Genomic DNA, 20,914 nt, shown 5'->3' with positions numbered 1-20,914 from the left:
AGCTTGACATACAACCTATAAGCTGCACGTACAAAAGTATTTTAACAATGTCCTGTAAAGCTTGCAGATTTATAACTATTTTAAAAATGAAAAAAACTATTCTGCATAGTATACTGAAAGTTATTTTTCTATGTGAGAGAAATTGTGAACTTTGCAAATACTATGATATTTAGCACTGAAGGGATCATAATATCTGGCATTAGCTAGAACAATTTCAGGGTTTAAAACTGAGATCTGAGTGAGAAAATAAATATTTTTAAACATATAGCTGCAGCCTCTATTTCTCATTTTAGATCGTGGCATCTTCATTTTGGAAACTCACCCGATGCAGAATTTTACACCACCTCACATGCTGATTTTACTCTAGTTTTAGGTATGTATTTTAACAAGGAGCTACAAAAACCACTGGCTCCATGACTCAATTGTGATGCCAAATACACCCTCCCTTCATTAAAATTTATTTCAAAGCTGAATATCAGAGAAAGTGTCAGCTGCATTTTGCAGATAAGAGATCCATAAAGCTTGAAAACATGGCTACATGACTTAATGACCTCTGTGCTTAAGTGAATTTGTTCTCCTTTTATTCAGAGCAACCCAGTCACCAAATTTCTGATAGTGCTTCCCACATACAGAAACCAAGAAGAAGGCAGAAAACTAAGTGCAGGATTGCCAAATAAGCCACAGATACTTTTCTGATTTTTTTTCAGCTCAAAGTGAAACTAAACAAGATTCTAAATTAAAAGGAAAATGCAAAATGAGTTTTGACTTTTAAAATTCTAAAAAAAAAACAGCTAGAAGATGAATTATTTTTAGTTCTTCTGATTTGAATTTGAGTATTATTCTTGATCATGGAAAGGTATTTCCCTAATCCTTGTTAGCTATCATACTTTCTGTTTGAGAGATTTATCTGCCCATATATAATGCGTCATATTCCAACAGGCTGACCAACCATTTTTAAGTGAAAAGATAACGGATTCAAAAATTGTATTTGCCACACCTACACACCTACACCTGTTCTGCTGTGTGACAGTATCCTTTGATGCCTATATTTAAAAGACTTGCTTCATATCAACCCTATCTTCCAGAAAAAGCTGTTTCTCAGATTTCCTTACTGTTTCTGACATGGATTCTTTACTGTGGCTCTTGTTTGAACTGATTTGTCGTACCTGACAAAAATCACTGAGTAGCAGACTGGTTCTTCTAAAGAGTAAAGCAACTTGCTTTTTCTCAAAATGTTCTAAATTTCATGCAGCCTAAGAAGGATTTAAGATGACAGTTTTGTGTCTAGTCTTGAGGAGGACAAATGTGATTAATCGTTCTGTGCTCCTATTTTTTTAATGGAGAGAATTCAAAAGAAGCATTGCAGACCATTGCCATATAATTTAACAGAGCTTTGTTCTGATCAAAAACTTTACTTGGGATTTGAAGGGGGAGAGACAGATATATTAAAACTTTAAAACTATCCTGTTTTTAATGCAGATATTTATGCCTTCCAGAGTAGAGACCTGGTTGAATGTGATGTTCTGAAAGAACCTCAGTCTGGAAAAACAGATGTGTTACTATGGTTGATAAAAGGGCTGTAAATGGACTTTTTAATTTACAAGAGAGTGCTGCATTTATTTCAGAGTAGCCTCAATGATTCCCGCAAAACTAGATGTACCAAATATGCCAGGATGGGATTTTCACTCAGACAAAGCTCTGAGGCAGACATGTCTAGACCTACAGCAATCTGTATGTCCATTTCAAACACCAATAAGCTGTTATATTGGTAGATATACTAGAATAATTATCTTTAAAACAGAAAAATCCTAATGTGGCTAGGTAAAGCAGAGTAGAAATTACAAAGCCTTTTCAGAGCTCTCGTTTTACCTAGTATGTATTCACTGTTGCTTTCTTGTGCCCAGGCTTATTTTATTTGACTCGGTGAGTTTCGGAATGGTGACAAGCCCTGCTCAGATTCCTCTGGTCCTATGCTGTGTGTCTGATATTTCCATTTCTCCTAGGTAAGATCAGTATAATTACAAGAATTTTCATTTCAGTAGGTGTAAGGTATAAGGGAAACAGATGGACCTAGAAGTTCAGTGCCCCATGATGCTTCATGTGGAGGCTGTTGACAAAGAATTTACAAACCCATTTTCTTTGAAAAGCTCTATTGCACAGGACACATAGGAGATGGCAGTGCCCAGCCTTGCAGAAAGCACTGACTGACAAAATGTACTTTTTGTGGCCCTAGAAAACTGACAGAGCTGCATTTAAGCTTTCCTCAACCCAACTCAGCCTAACCTTATATCCATACTTGATCCTTCCAGCACCTATGGCAGCATAACCCTCTAATGCAATCCTCTCTAGGAAGAGCCACTTGAGAGATGCATCCCCTACAGCACACTAATTTCCTATAGTGCATTTGCACTTTGCAAAGTGCTCACAGAGGAAAAAAGAAGTCTGCCTTCCATCTAAGCTAAATATTTTTCTTTTAATAACCGTCCAAAACCTTCAGTTTGTGTTCATTTCTGTTTTGATCCACATGACAGGTAGTTTTACCCAGAAAACACAGGATCTAACTTTGGTAATGTAAGTATAACTAAACAGATGGTTATTAAGTGATTCATGAAGATCTAAAATAAAAGATGGAAAAATTAAATATACCACATGGCATTCTGGAGCCTGTGAAGAAGGAAGAACTGTAGACTTTTGTCCCAAATCCTTTGAAGACATCTTTGAAGTGTCTGGAGAAATACTAGGTGGATGGTCTTGGATTTCAGGCTCTGCTTTATTGTCAGGGGTGGGAACTATCTGAACGGAAAGAGATGCTGTGTGTATCTCAGGCATGGGGTTACAGGCAGGTGAGATAGGCCTTTGTGAAAATAATGGCTCTTCAACAGGCTTGAGCTGTTGCTGTGAATTACAAGGAATGCTACTTGCTGGGTCACGTGTCCGGGTTAATTTCAGGGTAGATATCTTACGTTTTTGAGACTGTTGCCTTTGGCCTTGATGGAGAGTAGTACTAATGCCAGCTACTGTGCTTGTGTCTGCACTGGAGATTGAGGTGAGTGGTTTAATGATTTTTTGTGCATAGGACACACTTGTGTTAGACATTTGAGAAGACATTGTCTCCTGAACAAACGTCTCGCTAGTGTAATAGGCAGTATCTGTGAGGTGGTGTTTAGCTGGACCAGCAGTTACTGCCTGGAGATTAATTTCGTTCTCGTGATTAGTTACTCTTGCTTTCCGAAAGCTTTCTTTTCTAGGAGGTGGCAGAGGTGCCTTATTTGCCAAAAGCATCCACACACAGAAAAATAACATTGAAGAAGAAACAGAAAGAAAGTAAATGTTAGTAGGAGATATAGTTCAGTTTTACTTTTATATTTAAATAAAGGAGCTAGTAAATTAAAGGGCTTCATCTCAACATTGATAAATTCAATGGACAACTAAATTGGTCAGGTTCCCACCACCATTTCCTGTGCAACTTCTGTTTAAAATGCCAGATGTTCCATTTGCTTAGACCAAAGTGGGATCAGAAAGGATCAGGAGGAAGCCCACAATCATTCCTTTTCTTTTAAAAAACAATTATTACACTGAGAAAGAATTATTGCTGTGAAAGCATTCAGGTATGTAAGCACTCTGTGATCTTATTTAGCAAGCAATTATTCACAGGTAACACCCATAAATAAAACACAGAGCCTCTTAATTTTTTGAATTAAAAGAGTACCAGAGAGAATATTAAAATTGGTATGTTGGTATTTGTTGGACAGATAAAGATGTTTCCAAGTGTGGGGATGGTTTTTTTTTGTTTATGTTGTGTGGTTTTATTGCTTGATTTGGTTTTTTTTTTTGTTTCTGTTTTTAGTGTGTTCTAATTACATTGTTCTGCAAAACAGGCAGAAGCATTTTCTACCATACAATTAATACATTTTAATTCTCAGATATTTTGATGACTGGTGCATTTTTCAAAGTATAAACTATTAATAAATACTCTTTGAAGTCTGGGAACACTCCTAGAAAGCTTTTACTTGTGTATGACCTAGTTTTATTTAGCTGTCTTGCTCATTGAAAGCAATTTCTGGTAATTAACCTGGGGGCATACAGCCTGTGTGGAGTATGCTTTATCTATGCAGCAAACCAGTCTGTAGTGAGCCACATGAGCAGGTGAGTCACACTATCTGCAAGACATCAGACAATGTTTCATAGAGGTAGCCCATCTATAAGTGCTAACCCCCCAGCAGAGGTATAGCATTAAACATGGTGTGTCCAGTTTTACCTGAGTTGGTGATTTTTTATCCTGTAGATTTGGCCGCACGCTCCTAAAACCTTTCGCTGAAAGAGATGAACTGCTAGCGTCTCCATTCAGTGTCTCTCTACTGCCATTATTGTAAGATCGCCAGGCTTTTGTAAATAAAAAAGAATCAAAATATTTTTTGGTGTGATTAGTACATCTACACTGCTCTCAACACAGCAGCCCAGCTACTAAACAAACTACACAACTGACAATGATGCTGTTTTACCACGGAAGTTATAAGAACATGGCTAAAGCTGCCACTCTACAAAATATTAATCTTCAAAATTTGGAGAATTCAAGCATTGACAACAGTTCTGGTATTGGGCAGTTAGACATCTTCCCACAATACTCATATAGACTATGGATTTTTAACCTTGAGCGTTCTTTTGAGGTGCTGATGCTTTGGCCTCTGTATAAATCAGGCTCAAGTTTTTTCACTTTCAGATTACATTCTTGAACTTCATGGCTGTGTTAGATTTTGAAAAACAGCTCATGTAAAATCAGCTTGTCATGGCAGTTTCACAAAATTTCACCACAGTACCCAACTAGTTGTTCCAATAATGTTCCAATCTCATTGCAAAATCTAAATGACACCTCTATTTTCCAACCACCCAACCATGTTTTTCTCTCTATCCTCAGACCTGGAATGCCCTCAAGGCACTGGCCAAACATAGAGAGAGATGTTGAAGACAAAATACTGTAAGAAGCTGGGAAAAGTAACACATTATGTGAGCAGGCTGCTAAGTGAAGGTGGGCAGAACTTGCAATCCTGAGTAAGGCACTAAAAAGGAAATAGCAAGTACCACTGTATGGTGCCACAGTGATGAAGCTAAAGGTGGCAAATTAGCAGTCTGTTTTTTCCCACACAATTCATTTTTCTGACAACATATTCTGTGTTACAGGGAATAACTGCTTTCAAATGAGACCTGAATTTGAGGTCTTAACCATTAACAATTAGGAATACAGCTTCAGAGGTGCTTTCCTTGAAGAATGAGGAAGTACGGAATAATGAAATCAAATAAATACAAGATTGTTGTAATTCATCCACTTACATGGTATTACAATGATACATAAATAATACAGTGTTTTATTTACCTGAATCTGGAGACTGAGAACCAGACCCTGAAAAAGAAATATCCAGTATTATTTTGTGTTAGAAATAAATTAAATTTACAAAAAACACACAGGAGTATTGATAAGAAGTAGTTCTGCCTGTCTAACGAATATTTATTGTGTTTTAACTGCTATGAATATTTTCAGGTAAACAATCTTCATAATTTTTTTTAAATTAATCTGGCTTCTGACAATAATTTTACAACAACACTCAGATTCCTTTCCTTGAGAAGAGTTTTTAAATCAAGTTTCAATAAAAAATTTGTAATAAGCAAAACCTCTTTTTCATGCTTTATTATCTTGAAAAAAATACAGGGGATGTGAGACCCAAAACACATATCAAGGGCAAAATTAATTTACTAATTTATTAATTTACAAATTTAATTAATTTTTTCCTAAGTATTCCCAATTTTTTTTTCATGAATGGCTACTAAACATAGGCAGAGAGGAATCAAAAGCATTGTGGAAGTAATACATCTGTCAGTGTAATAGAAAATAGTGCTACCCTTCTCCTCCTTGCAAAGTAATATGGCAGGAATGCACAACAGTAGAAAAAAGCCATTCAGAAGTTGTATCTCAGTGGTTAGTGGTGGTACCTGAGGCCAATAGGTTTGGAGAACTCTGAACTCTCTTCACAGCTGTTAATGTGACAGACATTGCAGCACGTTTGCGAGCACAGCCACCGCTATCTGGAAGCACAAAACAATACAGACAGCAGCCCCAGACAAAGGGAGCAAGCACATGCAACAAATCACAGTGTGAGATATGCCAAACATATATGAAAATAAGCATGCAGTTAGGGAACTGCTGCAGAAATGTGTGAATTTGCAGGTTTGGCAGATTAGCAGAATACATAAAATTTCACAGGCTTTAAATAAGAATAAACCTCACAGAGAATAAGTGAAGAAAGCTGTATTTAATACTTAATCCACTAGGGAAATATGTACACTCTGTTACCTGAAAACTGCTTAATTACAGCTAATTACTAAAAGCAAACAAGTAATCAAGATAAAGTCTTAAGCATTCCAGAATAATATTAATCAACAATCTGCACTGTAAAATAATTTCATTGTATGCATTAGAAAGACACCATTCATAAACTAAGCTCATGTTTGATCAGCTGAAAAAGTACTTTTGTTCAGTCTTTTGGATCAAGAAACAAAATTACCAGTGAAGGCATAAATTCTTTTTCACTTTGATAGAACAAACTGGCTGTCCCTCTTCCCCTTTTTTATCTAATATAAGTTAAAAAAATAAAAGAAATGTATATCTGGAACCAAATAACATTCTGAGGAAATGAATAGAAATCTAAAATAATTTTTAAAAAATAAGGTATAGAAAAAACTTTCCTTCTGGATTTTGCTCAACTCCTTTCTTTATTCTACTCCTCTCTCACTGGAGCTGCCATTACATTTTATAAATACTCTCTTATTATTAGAAGACCGCTTTCCCACAAGTTAGCTTTTTAGCAACTCTAGTATAGTTGTAAAAGAAATTTAATAAATATCCTTAGCAATTATATTTAACTAGAGTATTTTTCTGCTCTTCACTAAAATAATTATTTTAATTTTAGTATTTAGATACTATTGGGATTTCATTCAGTGCTTCAATGAAGTCAAGAACAAGTATGATGAATGCCTTTTTATTTCTGTAACCTATGACAGGGAGTTTTATAAAATTAAGGTCTTAATGAAGACCTGCAACCTATTCACAGAAAGTATTTGCCATAATAGCAGCAATCTGAGCCACAGAATCTTCTTTAATCCAGGTCTGCAAGAGAAGTAAGCTCCTGATATTTCTTTGCTCATTCCTGCTGCTCCAATATTTCCAATAGTCCCCTGGCCACAGGCCCTGTAGGATATGCATTAAGTAGTTGTTAACATTGGCAAACATCAGAGCCACTGTCTTAGATGTAAGTGGCACCAAAGACTCGTTGCCAATTCCAAGGGGCAAGGCAAAAAGCCCAATTATATCAGCCAGCAGTAGCTGAAAGCAATACATTACCTGCCATTAATAATTAGCATTGTAAATATGACAAAAAGGCAATGGCTATCAAATCTGCACATGTGTTTTATTTTGCTTACATAAATACAGAATGGAAATTGTAATTAAAATGACACTTTCCATTCTTGTATTCCTTTTCCCCCTCCATCGACATCCATCAGAGGTAATTACAATGAGATTTGATGATGTATAGCTACTGAGGTTCTGTTCTAATATGAATATTAGCAGACTTTGAAAGCTTAGTACACTTAATATAAGCTAACATGCAAAAAAATTTGTTATACTGTTACAGGTCTTATTCAAACAACATGGTAATTTATTTGCAATTTTTCAAGAGCTACCTTCCTGAATTTCATGATAGAGAAAGTGAAGACAACGGGAAACTGACTACAAACATTTAATTATTTTAACTTCAGGAAATTCTGCTTCAATTTAGTTTTTGATGTAATTCAACTGAGTCCGAGTTTTATACTTCATAGGCACATAATCTAGCAAAGTGTTTTGGCTTCATGCAAGAGAAATAAAACAGATTGTAACTGATCACATACAATATTTACCCCATATATATTTTATATATATTCACCAGTCTTTATCTGCATTATTTATCAGTATCTGAACAAAAAAATGAGATCTAATTAGCATTCAGTAAAGACAAAACTCACATTTATACAATATTGAGTTGTGCAAAATTTCTAGTAGAATAGAAACGTGTGTGGCTAAGCACATATTGATGCATGATGGACTCCATCCTCTCATTTACATTCAAGCCAGGCTCCCATTAAGTGGAGTGTGGAGTATTAGGAAACAGTAAGGGAGACTGAATTAATGATCTGTTCATTTCACTTGCAAACTATAAGCAATTATACCACATAGCTGATACTTAAGGAACAAATGAGGTTATATGAAACATTCTTTAAAAAATGTCTGCATATATAAAAATTGTGGGCACAAATATGCATACACACACTCACAATTCTTTTGACCTGAAAAATTCTTCAGGAAGGAATCCTGTGTCACTAGGAATTGCTTTAACACTGAAGCAAAGGAGACCCAAATCAGCTAAGGTCTGCAGGCAGTGCTAGAATATGAAGTCAGGCAATAACTCACAATCAAAACAGCTGCCTAAAATGCAATTGCAGCTTCTTTTTCTCTTCCTCTCTTAATTGTTTCCACATTTTAACCCTTCCCCCTAAATTCATAGCCCCAAGAGTCGCTCCCACTTAGAGACAGCATCATCCTAAGTGAGCTGTATTTGTACTTGACAAATAGTATACTGGTTGGGTCCTGCCCCAAAGCCAGATGGAGACTATTCAAAACACCACCATTTCATTTAAGAGCAAGGGGTGGGTTTGTTAAAAAGACTGTTTCAGAGAGTCAGTAAAAGCAGTGGCATGAACAAAGGGGGCAAAGATGAAAGGATGGTGACCTTGTGTGAAGATGTGAAAGAGAGCAGCCAGGGGCAAGAAATTTTAAATAAGCTCTTAACGCTTATTAAAGAAAAGGAAAATGGCATCCAAAAATTAGGTTCGCTGATTATTATTCTATTCACTCTACTTGTGGACGGTATCATTTTTCCTTTTGTCTGCACAATGAATTCAAGTTTAGAAGTCTTTAGAGCAGGGCTTCTTCCTCCTTATTTGCATTCTGACCTTTTCAGGTAAATATATAGTGCTGGGTCCAACTGTCCAAGACAGACCAAGCTGCTGCCTCTTTATGTCCCCAGGTCCAACCTGGAGGGAGACTGAAAATGCCTTCCCAGCAGACAGATGTACACACCACATCCATGGCCAGACACACAACTTCAAACACTCACACTAACATGGCACAGTGGCCTCACCACCCAGCCCTCTCTGGCTGAAGGTCCACTAGGGAGAATGGCACATGTAGACAGAGTGGATCCTTCCAGCAGCTGGGCTCAAACATCGAGTCTGCCACTCATTCCATGCCTGCTTTCCTGGGACATCCCTGGGATGGCCCTGGACAAGAGAGACCCTTTGTTCCTTGGGTCACCCTGATTTGTGTTCTTGCCTGCCCTTGTGTCCCTGTGCTTTTCCAGGCTTATGGAGATAGATAAGCCTTTGATAAGCTCCTTGATGGGTCTGGGAGTCTCCTGGCAGGGCAGGCTATTACTTGGGCTTCCTCTCCTTCCATTCTTTATCTGAATTCCTTTTTGGATGTGCTGATGAGGAGTTTTTTATCACATAATCTACAATGACAGGTAAACCTATTATTTGGTTCTTTCATGCTGCTAAAATTTAAATTTTTTGCAGAATGCCTGTAACTCAAGCCCACCTAATTTACTTCAGTGATCTAAAAGTGGCTTAACAGTCTGCTCAGGAACTCTGTATGGACCCAAGAAATTGTGTTCTTGTCTCCCAGACAAAATGTAAGAGAACAGTCCATGTAATGACTTCCATTAGTAAGTTTAACAAACAGATAATATTTGCAGTCTTCCAGAACTGCATACTTTTCACTCTTGGCTGTTCTTTATGTCCTTCATCTAATGCAAACAGCTAACTTGTTTAATAGCTTTAAAATTAGATGTGTTTATCAAGAATGATCTGTGTGAAATTCAGCCAAAGTATTTACAGACGGACACTAAAAATCTGTTTTAAGTATTAACTTAGATCCATTTATTATTTCTCAATGCAATTACCTCTCCTTGACATGAGATATGCATGCATATATGCATAATGAACAATATTTATCCTGTGTTTTAATCTGATGTGAGTTTCAGGGGCAGCTCGTGTTCTCTGTGAGTTAGCTAATCAAGCAACCAAGTTAATGATGTTCATCAATCCATAAAATACCTGAAGACTTATTAAAGAAACCCCCTAAATATAGCTTAAAATATGATTCTGTTGATGATTGCTTTCTCTGGGTTTAAAAACACACACACATTCTATGAGACTACTATTTTAAAATTATGACAACATTTAAATTCCAGAAGGAAGCAGAAGCTGAAGTACCCTTGATACTTCTGAAAAACCTTCTCTAATATCTTACCTCTCTTTCTTTGCTTTTTCAAAAATGTTTCATAATGGCCTTTTGCTGCCGAATATTCCTTCCTAACATGTGGTACAGAATTAACATCAAATGCTAAAAATCCCTCCCATATATGGTAGAGTATTGCAAACCAAAGCTCTTCAAAACATTTTCTCTGTAGACAAAAATATCTTCCGGAGGGTTTGGTGAGACAGACTGCCAAGTCTGCAGCCACAGGGAGCACTGGATTAGAGGAGCCCAGTCTAAGCAGTAGATTTACTTTTTCATTTTGAAGCTGTATATATATTAGCTTTGCCACTCCACCAGTTACTGGCATCAAATTAGAGAGCTCATTTGTCTGCAGGAGTCATTAATGAAACACATATTTTAAAAACTAGTGGCAAATCAATAGCATCTGATAACATACAATTGCACCATGCAAAAATTTCTGTTACAAAGCAGGGAAATAATAAAAAACACCAACTCCAAACCTTAGCTGTAGCACTCATGTTCAAAAGAAAGCATAGTATAGAAAGTAAAAAGAAAAAAAAAAGGAAAGGAAAAAAGGAAATAGCCAGACTGGGACAGCACACAGAACAGCTTCCACCTGAAGCTCTCTTTCTTAATGAAGTAATGCTTTAGATAGGTGCATGGATAGTTTCAAGATATCCACTCTTACACTCTACTCACAGGTTTTACAGTCAGAAAACAATCTACTTCAATAGAACTGATAAGAAATGCCACATTTTGTCAATACCTTCCTTTCAGTGCAGCTGATAACATGCACATTAATATCAAGCATATAGAAGATGAAAAAATGTTTTCACTGTCCAAGTGCACAGTAGATTAAAGTTCAATCTAAAATCATGGTATCTTTAAGTAACTGGAGAGGATTTCAGGTGTGTTCAGATCTTTAAGGTCTTTTTTTAAGGCTCCTGTGTAACCAGAAGATTCCCAATTCCCAAGAGAAGTAATTCAGCCACAGATTATTTAAATCTTATTTCGTCTCCCTTGACTATTCATAACTTACATCAAAAATCTTAGTACAACATCGAACAAAGTCATACTTCAGGGCTGAAGTAGCACAAACTGGCAATTTACCTCTTTATTAATATTTTTTGAAGTAGAAGCTATAAAATTACATCTATCATATGATTTTGACTCATGTGATGGCAATGCACAATGTAAGTATAGTATCATGATTAGGAAAGTTACGTCTGAAATTACAGTTCCATGAAACGAGTCGTATTTTAGTACTACCTGAATTGTGCATACTGACGTGTTTAGGAAAGACGGCTCCACCAAAAATGAGAGAGGACAGGACAAATTTCAAATAGTATTTTTATAAATTAAAAATACACCACCTTGGTTAGGATTTGAGAAACAATTAAGAACAAACAAAACTTTGGGGAACAAAAGTACACACTCAAATGAGAAACTTAATTTCTCCTGTTATTCTATTAACAAATGCAGTGGTTTCAAGTGAACCATTATAATTCAACTTTGTATTAAAAGATACGTTCAAAAAAAGGATCCTACTGAGTTTCAGTTGTCTAAGACAACAGGAAGGCACGAAGCTGGATTAATACAGTGATCTAGATAATGCCACCTATACCACAGAAAAGCTAATCCCTTTGATTTAGAGCATGTTGCTGAAACTCAGACTTCAAAGATAGTTCTGGTCCTCAGGTCCCACGTATCATGCCATGGTGAAGCACTAGAGTCAGTAATAAAGCCACTGGCTTGGAAAGGATGGATAGGTCTATCCTTGCACCACAGTTAATCTGCAAACCAGACAGTTCACCTATGGAGTCTAAAAGAGCTGACAGCAATTGAAAATTTACACCTGAGTGAGGCCAGGATTTCAGCAGTCTGCTTTTCAGAGGTCTATTCCCACTTCCAGCACAAAGCGCAGCACTATCTTATTGACTTAACAAGTTCAGGAGCAAATATTACTATGCTGTCATAGATCATGAAGATAACTTTCTATAGAGTCCTGAATTTGGTCAATTCATCTGTTACAGCAACTTGAGAGAAAATACAAAGCACTGTAAGTATAACATACCCTCAAGATTATCCTCAGCTGACATGCAAGTGCAGTTTAAAATACAGCAGTTATATGCCCCTTAATTTAGTGACAGTACAGAATGGAAATAAAGGATTTCTAAAGCATGTGCATTTTCTTAGGAAAATGTAATGCTTTAATAACACTTTTCCATCACTTTTATATCATACTATGTATTTTCACATAAAACATACACACACACAAAACTGATACTATTAAATTAAGCACAGAAGTCCAAGCATGCACTTTTTGTGCATCCATATATGTCCATACATAGAAAAACATGTATGTAAGTTTTATATATGGGATACAAATGCACATAAGCAGGCATACTATTAAAATATCTTGCTTGTTTTGAGTTCAGCATTACCTAAAGTACAATATGTTTATGAAAATTCTAATAAATTTGGGATCTTCTTAGATCACAAAACAACACAAAAAAAAATCTCACAGATGCAGCATACCTGTGTTCATTTTGACACTGGAGGATTTGCTATAAAAGTCTTCAGATTTCCTGTGGAAAATAAAATGATCTATTAATTTGCACAGGACAAGAATGTGTGGTACAAAATGGCAGCAGAGCTTTTTGGAGGGGTGGAGAATCACTGTGATACAAATGGCAGTCCTATTTTAACACTGCTTTAATTAAATTCGTATTGCTTGCCCTTCCAAAGTTAAAGATGAGCTGTACACTTCCATTATAAGTCACCCTATCTTCATGTGCTTAGTAGCTTTCTTGTAAATATTTGCTGTAGGACTAAAAAACTAGTGATTAACTTCTGGTCTTGAAACTATAAACTAAAAATATTTTCCATACAGGAATGTAATGTGGTAATAATTTTAAAAGCTGCTTATAAGGTTTATTCACTCATTTGTGCAAACTAAAGATGTAAAGAGTAGGTCTCTCCAAATATTTTCTAAGCAGCTGAAGTTACCAAGTCTTTTTCAACGATTTATAAGCAGATGTGGTTGTTTTCATCCAGTGATTTAATATGTCTATCCAGACAAAACTGACATTCTTAATGTTGCTTGATGTATTTCTATGCACAGAATCAGGACGTGTGTCTTGGCACTCACAGGAATCCTAATGGAGTAGCAAATCAGGTCACTTTTTAAAGATAATAATTTGCACCAAAATAATATAAAGTGCACACAAAGGTTGAATCTATTTATATATCCCAACTCCATACATTACTTACAAACAAACAAATAGTAAAACACAACAAGCCAAAATACAACTGCAAAAAACTCACAATATGCTATATAACAGACAGATTTAATCCACTGATGTTATGAGAAGGAGCAGACATTATTTTCCACCTACTGCCAGTTTAGGTCACAGCTTTATCTCAGGACAAAGTGGCATCGGCATACTAGCCAGGCTTAGCTGTATTGTTCCATATACACTGTCTAAAAGAATCTACTTTAGCAAATGGGCAAAAACACTAGAAGTCAAAATCATTCTCCTCTCATTATTCCCATGTCAAGTCCGAGATAAAACAAAGGTAAAATCAGATTTTGCAATGTAATACAGTTTTAAAAATAAATTAAAAATATAAACTGCCTGGCTATGTCAGAATAAGTTGGAAGGTATGCATGAGGGGCGATTTTTACGATGGGAGATTAAGGTCCTAATTAATACAAGTAAACAAAACATCAAAACAGAATTCCAGCCTCAGTTCAACTCAACAGGAACCCTGAATTAACTGTACCTCTGAGGTAACATGTATATTGCTGTATTCTCTTGTATTCATAACAAGGCCAGACATTCCACTGGTCAAAAAAATTACTGTTTTTCAGAAACTATCTGATCTCTGCTGCTATTATTCAGTCAGTTTTGTGATGAAAAAAAATAGTATTTTTTGAGATTTCTTGATTTTTGAGATTTTTTTCTATTTCTTGAGAGCTATGGGAATAAATAACTGGCAGTGAATGAAGTTTTATAATATTATTCTTCTGCTGCAGCTATCAGCAAACTACTGCTGCAAATTTTTAAAAGATACTTTAAAAATTAAGGCTATTTTTTTTACTGTATGGTCTCTGAGATTTTGCATTTCTTTAACTGCTACAGAATGTTCTTACAGCCTCAAATTCCCACTGCATTTTCAGACTGCTAGAGGAGACACCATTTCCAAACCTTCTTTTAGCTTGGAACTGATTTGCTGACCGTACCACATATAAGATACAAAATGCAACATGATATTTATTTTCAGACCCAACAAGTACAGGACTCTTGGAACACTGCAGAGCTAAAATGATTTCTAGCAGGTGGCTTTGATATATTTACCCAAAGCATGCTTAACTCTTACTCAAGTTTTAACAGACAAAACTCAGTTTCAGCATGCCAACTTCTATCTGAACAGTTTAGGCCACATTGCTGACACTGAGGGACCTCAAACAAACCACTAATTTTTCCACATTTACCTAATTTTGCTGAAAAACAGCTTCATCTCGCATACCTAAAAGATATGCATGTAAATAAGGCAATCCAAATCTCACGCATGCAAACAGCAGGCCTTGTATTTAATACCAAAATGATTTTGAATTCTCTGCTTCTAAAAAGCTAAAGCACCATTCAAATACTTAATGATACTGGGGTAGAAACCAAATGAATGCAATGAAATTAAATGCAATATGCCTGAAATCATTTTATTCAACATTGTTTCAATCAATCTTTAAGATCCTTGCTTCAAGAGAGAAGTGGTGGGGGGAGCAAAGGGCTGGTTTTGTTTTGTACTTCTGCTCCTTCTTAATTTCCTCCTGAAAACTGTTCTTTGGGAATGGGTTTGCCCCTGACAGAGGCAAAGAATGTTGCACTGGAAGCATCAGGCACTTTAGTGCAAAAATCACACCCAGTGATCAGCTGAGATACTCAGCTCTCAGCCAGCCAATGCTGTGGCAGAACAAAGGCGTGCAAGGGTCGTGCGAACACAAAGAACCACTGCGATCTGCGAGTTTTCAAAATCAGCCACCTGGATTGGGCTCACACCTCATCTTTGATGCTGAGGTAAAAGATCAGTAAGCACAGACACAGGCCTAACTTTTGCAGAGAAATACTGGATTAATCTTCATGGCATTTTTCTACAGTTCGCTTCATCTGGAAGAGCTAATGCAGCAGCAAGGAATTACTGTCCTAATGCACAAAAATGGATCTGTTGGGTTGCATACACCTGCAGTTACCCGTATTACATTTAGTTTCAATAAATACATAGCCTTGATAATATTACAATGATTAACAGCTCCGAAATTCTTTGCATTGCAAGAGGTTACTGGAAAGATTTGTGGGAATCTCATTGACATCTGCTCTATTTTCTCCAAGAGACCCTGATATCTACTTGTAATTACTTCTGTTCCCAATAAGTTCTGAAGTGTGGGGTGCTGAAGGAAAACATTCTGTCACCCCTTCTGTTTCACATTCATATGGAGCTATAAAAAGGGTTAGTGCGAAGTCAAGGAAGGTTTTCCCACCCTCAGTTTATTCATGAATCAAGATGCATGACTTTACTGTTAGGGGTTTAATTCCATTTTTTTTTTCAGATCTTCAAGCACCTACAGACATTAAGGCAGAAGAACCATTTAGGCACAGTTCTGTGCTTTGTGCTCTCAGATGACCCTTCCTGAGCAGGAAGGTTGACCCAATGTGGTCCCTTTCAGCCTTAGCAATTCTGTGATTCTAAGTTACTTGTTATTCACTCTTTGCCAAGCCACAAAAGATATTATGAAAAGCAGATTTAAAATGTAATTTTCTGATAAAGTTCTGATAGAGTTTCTTTATATTAATTCTAAATCTAATTCAATGTATGTGCTCTTTATTGAATTCTACTCCAAGGACCTTTGGTGAGAGAAGCAATTGATTTAGAACACAGAGTGCAGATGGATCAACAGCAGTATAGATTAGTGTCTGGCTGGAAAATTACAGATTATTCTTTTCTTAGGTAGAGAATAGTTCCCAGATATTTGGAGAAGGCAGGAGTTTTCCTGACTTCCATGAGAGGGAGTGTCAGACTTTCATTAATGTTGCTTGCCAGTTTCACAGTTTGAGCTTGAGAGAGTAATCTACTTCAGAAAATATCTGCAAAGTTAAGGAATCAAATCAGTGGTGAGTTTACCACAAGGATTATTTATTCAGTCAGTTTAAACATTGCAGGTGATCTACAAACACATATTTATTACCAGGCAGGACCCTATTTTGCATGTGGCAATATATTCTTTTAATGAACATCATTAAGAATCTACAGAGCATTCCTGTTCTGCAACAGGTCAATATACTTCATATGCCAACTCATACACTCACAGTGAGAAGGGTAAAAAAAAAAGTATGAAGCATTAGTTCTGAAAGTACAGTGAAGCTGACTGTTTTATTTCTCTCCCCATTTAGCAGAAATTCTTTCAGATGTTCACTATTAGCGGGAAAACTACAGCAATGAGAATGCAATGAAAACCTGATAAACCTCAAATGTTTAGATTGTGACAACAACACCTGCACCAGGAAAAAACTGTCCTGAGACTTCCTTGCTAGAAGTCATCTCTCTTGCTGAGCCTATAGGCAGGTAGAAAGCTTATATGCAAATATACTCTTTGTATGAGAAAATGTTTCATGGAGCACAGGCACATGATGCTTATAATGAAAATGGTTCCCACATGTTTCAGTTTTATTAACATGCAACAAGAAGTCCTCAAAGTGTCAAGGGATCTTTACTAAGATCCAGCAGAGCAAGGCCTATGCTGAGCATATGCTTTAGTATGGGCTTTGTGAAAGCCCCACAGAACTATTTCTATGTTTTATGTAAAACAGAAGCATAAATGCTGTTTGCCCTAGACTACATTGCCTCACTCTATAAGGATCTGAATACTCAGAAGCTAGAACTCTAGTTCTAATTAAAGTGATTTCAGATAGATAACCAAAGAGAAAAACACAGGTAGACAATTGACATCATAGTTTCTGTAATTTTAACTTTTAAGTTTTTCTTAAAAGAAGAGATCCTCATGCTAAGTGTAGTGCTGTTGTACATATTACTCATGCACATTATCTGGAAATGTACTGATCGGATCATTAAACAATTGGGATGGTGAATAATGTGTACATGGTCATAAACTTCTACTGGAACACAACAGATAAGTCACATTGTATTCAGCAGTAGTAAGTGCGTGACCAGGGAAATCCCTACACACAAAAGCTCTGTTTCCTGGATCATCTGCAGTACTACAAACAAACTATCTTAGGCTGATATCTAACTTACAGCAGATCGGATATTTGAGCCTATTTCCTCAGCAAATACAATACTAACATTGTTACTCATGTACTGCTAGGACTTTGTGTTGGACAATGGCAAGTGGCTCTAGTTCCCATGTTCAAATGTTCAAAGAGTATCAGATACAGGAAAATCCACCACAGGAATCTTTGGCTGATCGTTCTCTATAAGCACATCAAGGGATTGGATGCAAGCAGGGGAAATAAAAGCAGTATTAACCATTTCATGTAACTTAAATGTGAGTTGAAAATCATAAAATAATTTCTATTCATGAGAATCATTCAGGTCTGAAGCACTTGTCAGAAGTGCTGTGGTCAGACTTAAGACTCTGAACTTGACAAGCATATGTGAAAAATGTGACTGTCTGAATGCAGGGGAATTCATCTGATGACACAGGAACTTCTTTCCAGACACTTTTCCTAATGTAAATTCTCTGAGAATGCTATAAATGCAAGATTAAGAGAAACTGGTATAATCTCTCCCTCATTTCTTCATGAAACATAGAAAATTTACTAATTTTCTGATAGGAAAAGGAAAGACTATACATTTCCAAACTGCAGGTTTCTAACAGTAATCTTTGTTCATGCACATAGCATCAGTAGAAGTTCACTTAAATTGGTATCAATGTTTCTCTCTCTAGAGAAAACACATGTAACTTAAAATTTTGCCTGTTTGTAGCATGATTTTTCTAGATACTTATTTTGACTTGGTATGTAGTGAAAAACAAACAAAATTTCTGCACTTGGTTCTAAATAGGTACTTGCTGGACTGTCAAAATACTTCTCAGATACTTCGGTAGCAGAACATTTTCCTAAAATGACACTGCAAGTATATGAGGATACCAAGAAAGTTATTCAAGCCGACAACATTCTGTACGTTGTACTGGTTATTTTTACAGCTGCAAAAGGAATGAGGACAAACTGCTGCTCTTACATTCTGCATCTCCTCCTCTACCACTAGAGAAAATTTAATTAATAATTCCAGTCATGCTTGTGGCATTTGTGATTTTTTTTTCATTATTTTTACTACTTCAGTATAAAATAAAAAAAGAGAAAGATTCCATTAACTGAATAAAGGTTAAAAGTTCCATTAACTTACTGACTCCAATTCACATTTCTTACCCTTTTACTAGTACTTCAGTTTTATTAACATGCAACAAGAAGTCCTCAAAGTGTCAGGGGATCTTTACTTTTAAATTTCTAGCCTTTAGTGGTGGCTATTTTTGTTCCCTGCTTTTGTCTTCCACATTTGCTGTTGTTTTACAGGAACTATATTTGATCAAATGGACTCATTCCATAGGCTGGAAATTATTTAAGATTACTGTATGGGAGCATGTCACTGAAGCAAATATGCAGTGGATTGGTGTGCATGGATGTAACTACAAAAAACTCCACTGTAAGACAGAGTGCCTTAAAGCCATTCTTAGTACTTATGCGTACTTATACTTAGTACGTATGTCTTAGTACTTCTGAAAGATTTTATTTTATCATAAGGAAGTATTTGTCTTTTAGGAAATACAATTTTTAAACAATGGTACCCAGGATTCACCTGTCAAATCTTTTAGACATTCTTTAAAAGATTATTTAAAGTTTCATTTCCAAGAAGATACAAATATTCCCAGAATATCCAACTATTTCTCCATCTTTCTCAAGACAAAATACCATTAGAACTATGTTCCTGTCAAAAACTCATCACAGAATGGTTAAATCTGGATTCTTTAGATCACAGTAACTACCAAAGTTATCAGGAATGTAAGACAGTTTTAGTTTATTTTCCAGAACTCTGCAAATTACTGGTCACTTGAATACTTCTAATTTTCTGGTTCTAAACAGTATGACAAACAATGCATTCTTGCTCTTTTCTATTAGGTATGTAGTATGTATCAATTTCAGACTAAACATGCATAAATCTTTACCAAAATTAGAACTTGTTCATACCGGGCTTTTTTCCCTCCATGAGTCAATACCACTCCCTATGGAATCAGTGGGAATAGCGTTAATTCATTAAAGAAAAGTCCATTTCTGTTTGCCTCTCTTGGTTTTGTCCTTAATATAAAAATATGCTTCCTGAACTACTGGGTAATGTCACATACAGCTAAGAGAGTTGTACCAACAGGTGAGGTGATAAAAGTCTCCTTAATATATTCTTTTAAGCGTGCTGAAGGAGCAGCATTTTACTTTAATCTTTTTGTAACACATGCATAAAACCAGAAGGAATAATTGTAACTTAAAAGACTAACTAAGAAGATACCAAGTGAAAGATTTTAATCCTTATTATTTTCTAATATATAATTTGAAGTGATTGTACAGGAAAACTTTCAGTTTCCCTCTATTGCGGGGTACTTAAAACCTGTGACCAGTTTTGGCTAAGTTTGACAGAGATGCAGAGGTCTTGGGAACATTGAAGTCTTACAAGTTCCATAAGGCATTCTCATAGAGAATACAGACCTTACCAGAGCCAAGTGGACAATATACTGTAGCATTGTTAGATAAAAGTGAATTCATATACAGGAAGAAAGACTTAGGATTTGTGTACGGATAAATGCATGGACCTTATCAACCCAGCCACAAAACTCTCTCCCACACAGCATCCAGTTTAATCTGCCTTGTTAGGCAGGAAGAAGACAACAAAAGCAACCAAAATATTTCTGCTATCTAAAAAGGTGAAGAGTTGAACCCAAGATTTTTCCATTACATTCATTCCAAGCTCTGTATGGATTGCTGACTAATACAGTTGGAACTCATGGAACTGCCTTGGTGTGATTCAATTCCAAAGGGTGTTTCAGCATCTGCAAGTAGAGTAACTTTCTCCAGCAAAAATGTGTCAAAGCCTGACATCCACACAGGGGCTTGACTTCAGATCAGCTCTACTCTGGCCCTGCAGACCAGAATACTACTGACACACCTACTTCAGGGACCTCCTGGCACAGGAAGCATGTGAGGCTTCTTCCTTGAGCCACATCTTCCAATTTAGTTTGTTGGTATATCTGCAGATCTACCCTGTGAACCCAAAATGATAAGAGCTAAAGAGCAATAAAATGGTGGAAAGATCATAAGATTTTTGTTCAGATTAAGGAGTTGTGAAGCAAAACCTAGAGTAGCTTTATTCACTGTTGGTCTGAACAGATATATGGTTTCTTCAGTTCTGCCACACAAGAAATACTTCTGGTCTTTCAGTCTTCATGCTGACTTACAATGCCTCAATACCTAAATGACTCAT

General features: G+C 36.3%; 1 protein-coding gene and 1 long non-coding RNA gene across 50 annotated transcripts in view; both read right to left on the bottom strand.

Moving 5' to 3' along the window:
- SORBS2 (sorbin and SH3 domain containing 2) overlaps nt 1-20,914 on the bottom strand; it is a 152,469-nt gene that overhangs the window by 64,073 nt on the left and 67,482 nt on the right. For 21 of the 49 annotated variants that reach the window (XM_072928290.1, XM_072928277.1, XM_072928275.1 and 18 more), the window contains 5 exons: nt 12,908-12,957; nt 5,986-6,078; nt 5,372-5,398; nt 4,259-4,383; nt 2,647-3,264 (listed from right to left, as the gene is read on the bottom strand). In XM_072928290.1, the coding sequence (XP_072784391.1) occupies nt 2,647-3,264; nt 4,259-4,383; nt 5,372-5,398; nt 5,986-6,078; nt 12,908-12,917 (873 nt within the window). In that variant the 5' untranslated portion in view covers nt 12,918-12,957. Of the gene's footprint in view, nt 1-2,646; nt 3,265-4,258; nt 4,384-5,371; nt 5,399-5,985; nt 6,079-12,907; nt 12,958-14,867; nt 14,903-20,914 lie in introns of those variants that run through there. The other 28 variants (XM_072928298.1, XM_072928299.1, XM_072928314.1 and 25 more) reach the window with 8 other exon arrangements.
- Nucleotides 579-2,640, bottom strand: LOC140683939 (uncharacterized). The gene is made up of 2 exons (XR_012055609.1): nt 1,059-2,640; nt 579-1,016 (listed from the first exon to the last, which is right to left on the bottom strand). It is a non-coding gene; the product is annotated as an uncharacterized lncRNA (long non-coding RNA).

This window comes from Taeniopygia guttata, chromosome 4 (genome assembly GCF_048771995.1).
Source record: "Taeniopygia guttata chromosome 4, bTaeGut7.mat, whole genome shotgun sequence".
Classification (NCBI taxonomy): Eukaryota; Metazoa; Chordata; class Aves; order Passeriformes; family Estrildidae; genus Taeniopygia; species Taeniopygia guttata.
Note: the sequence above shows the minus strand (reverse complement) of the source record. Positions and strands in the feature narration are given on the sequence as shown.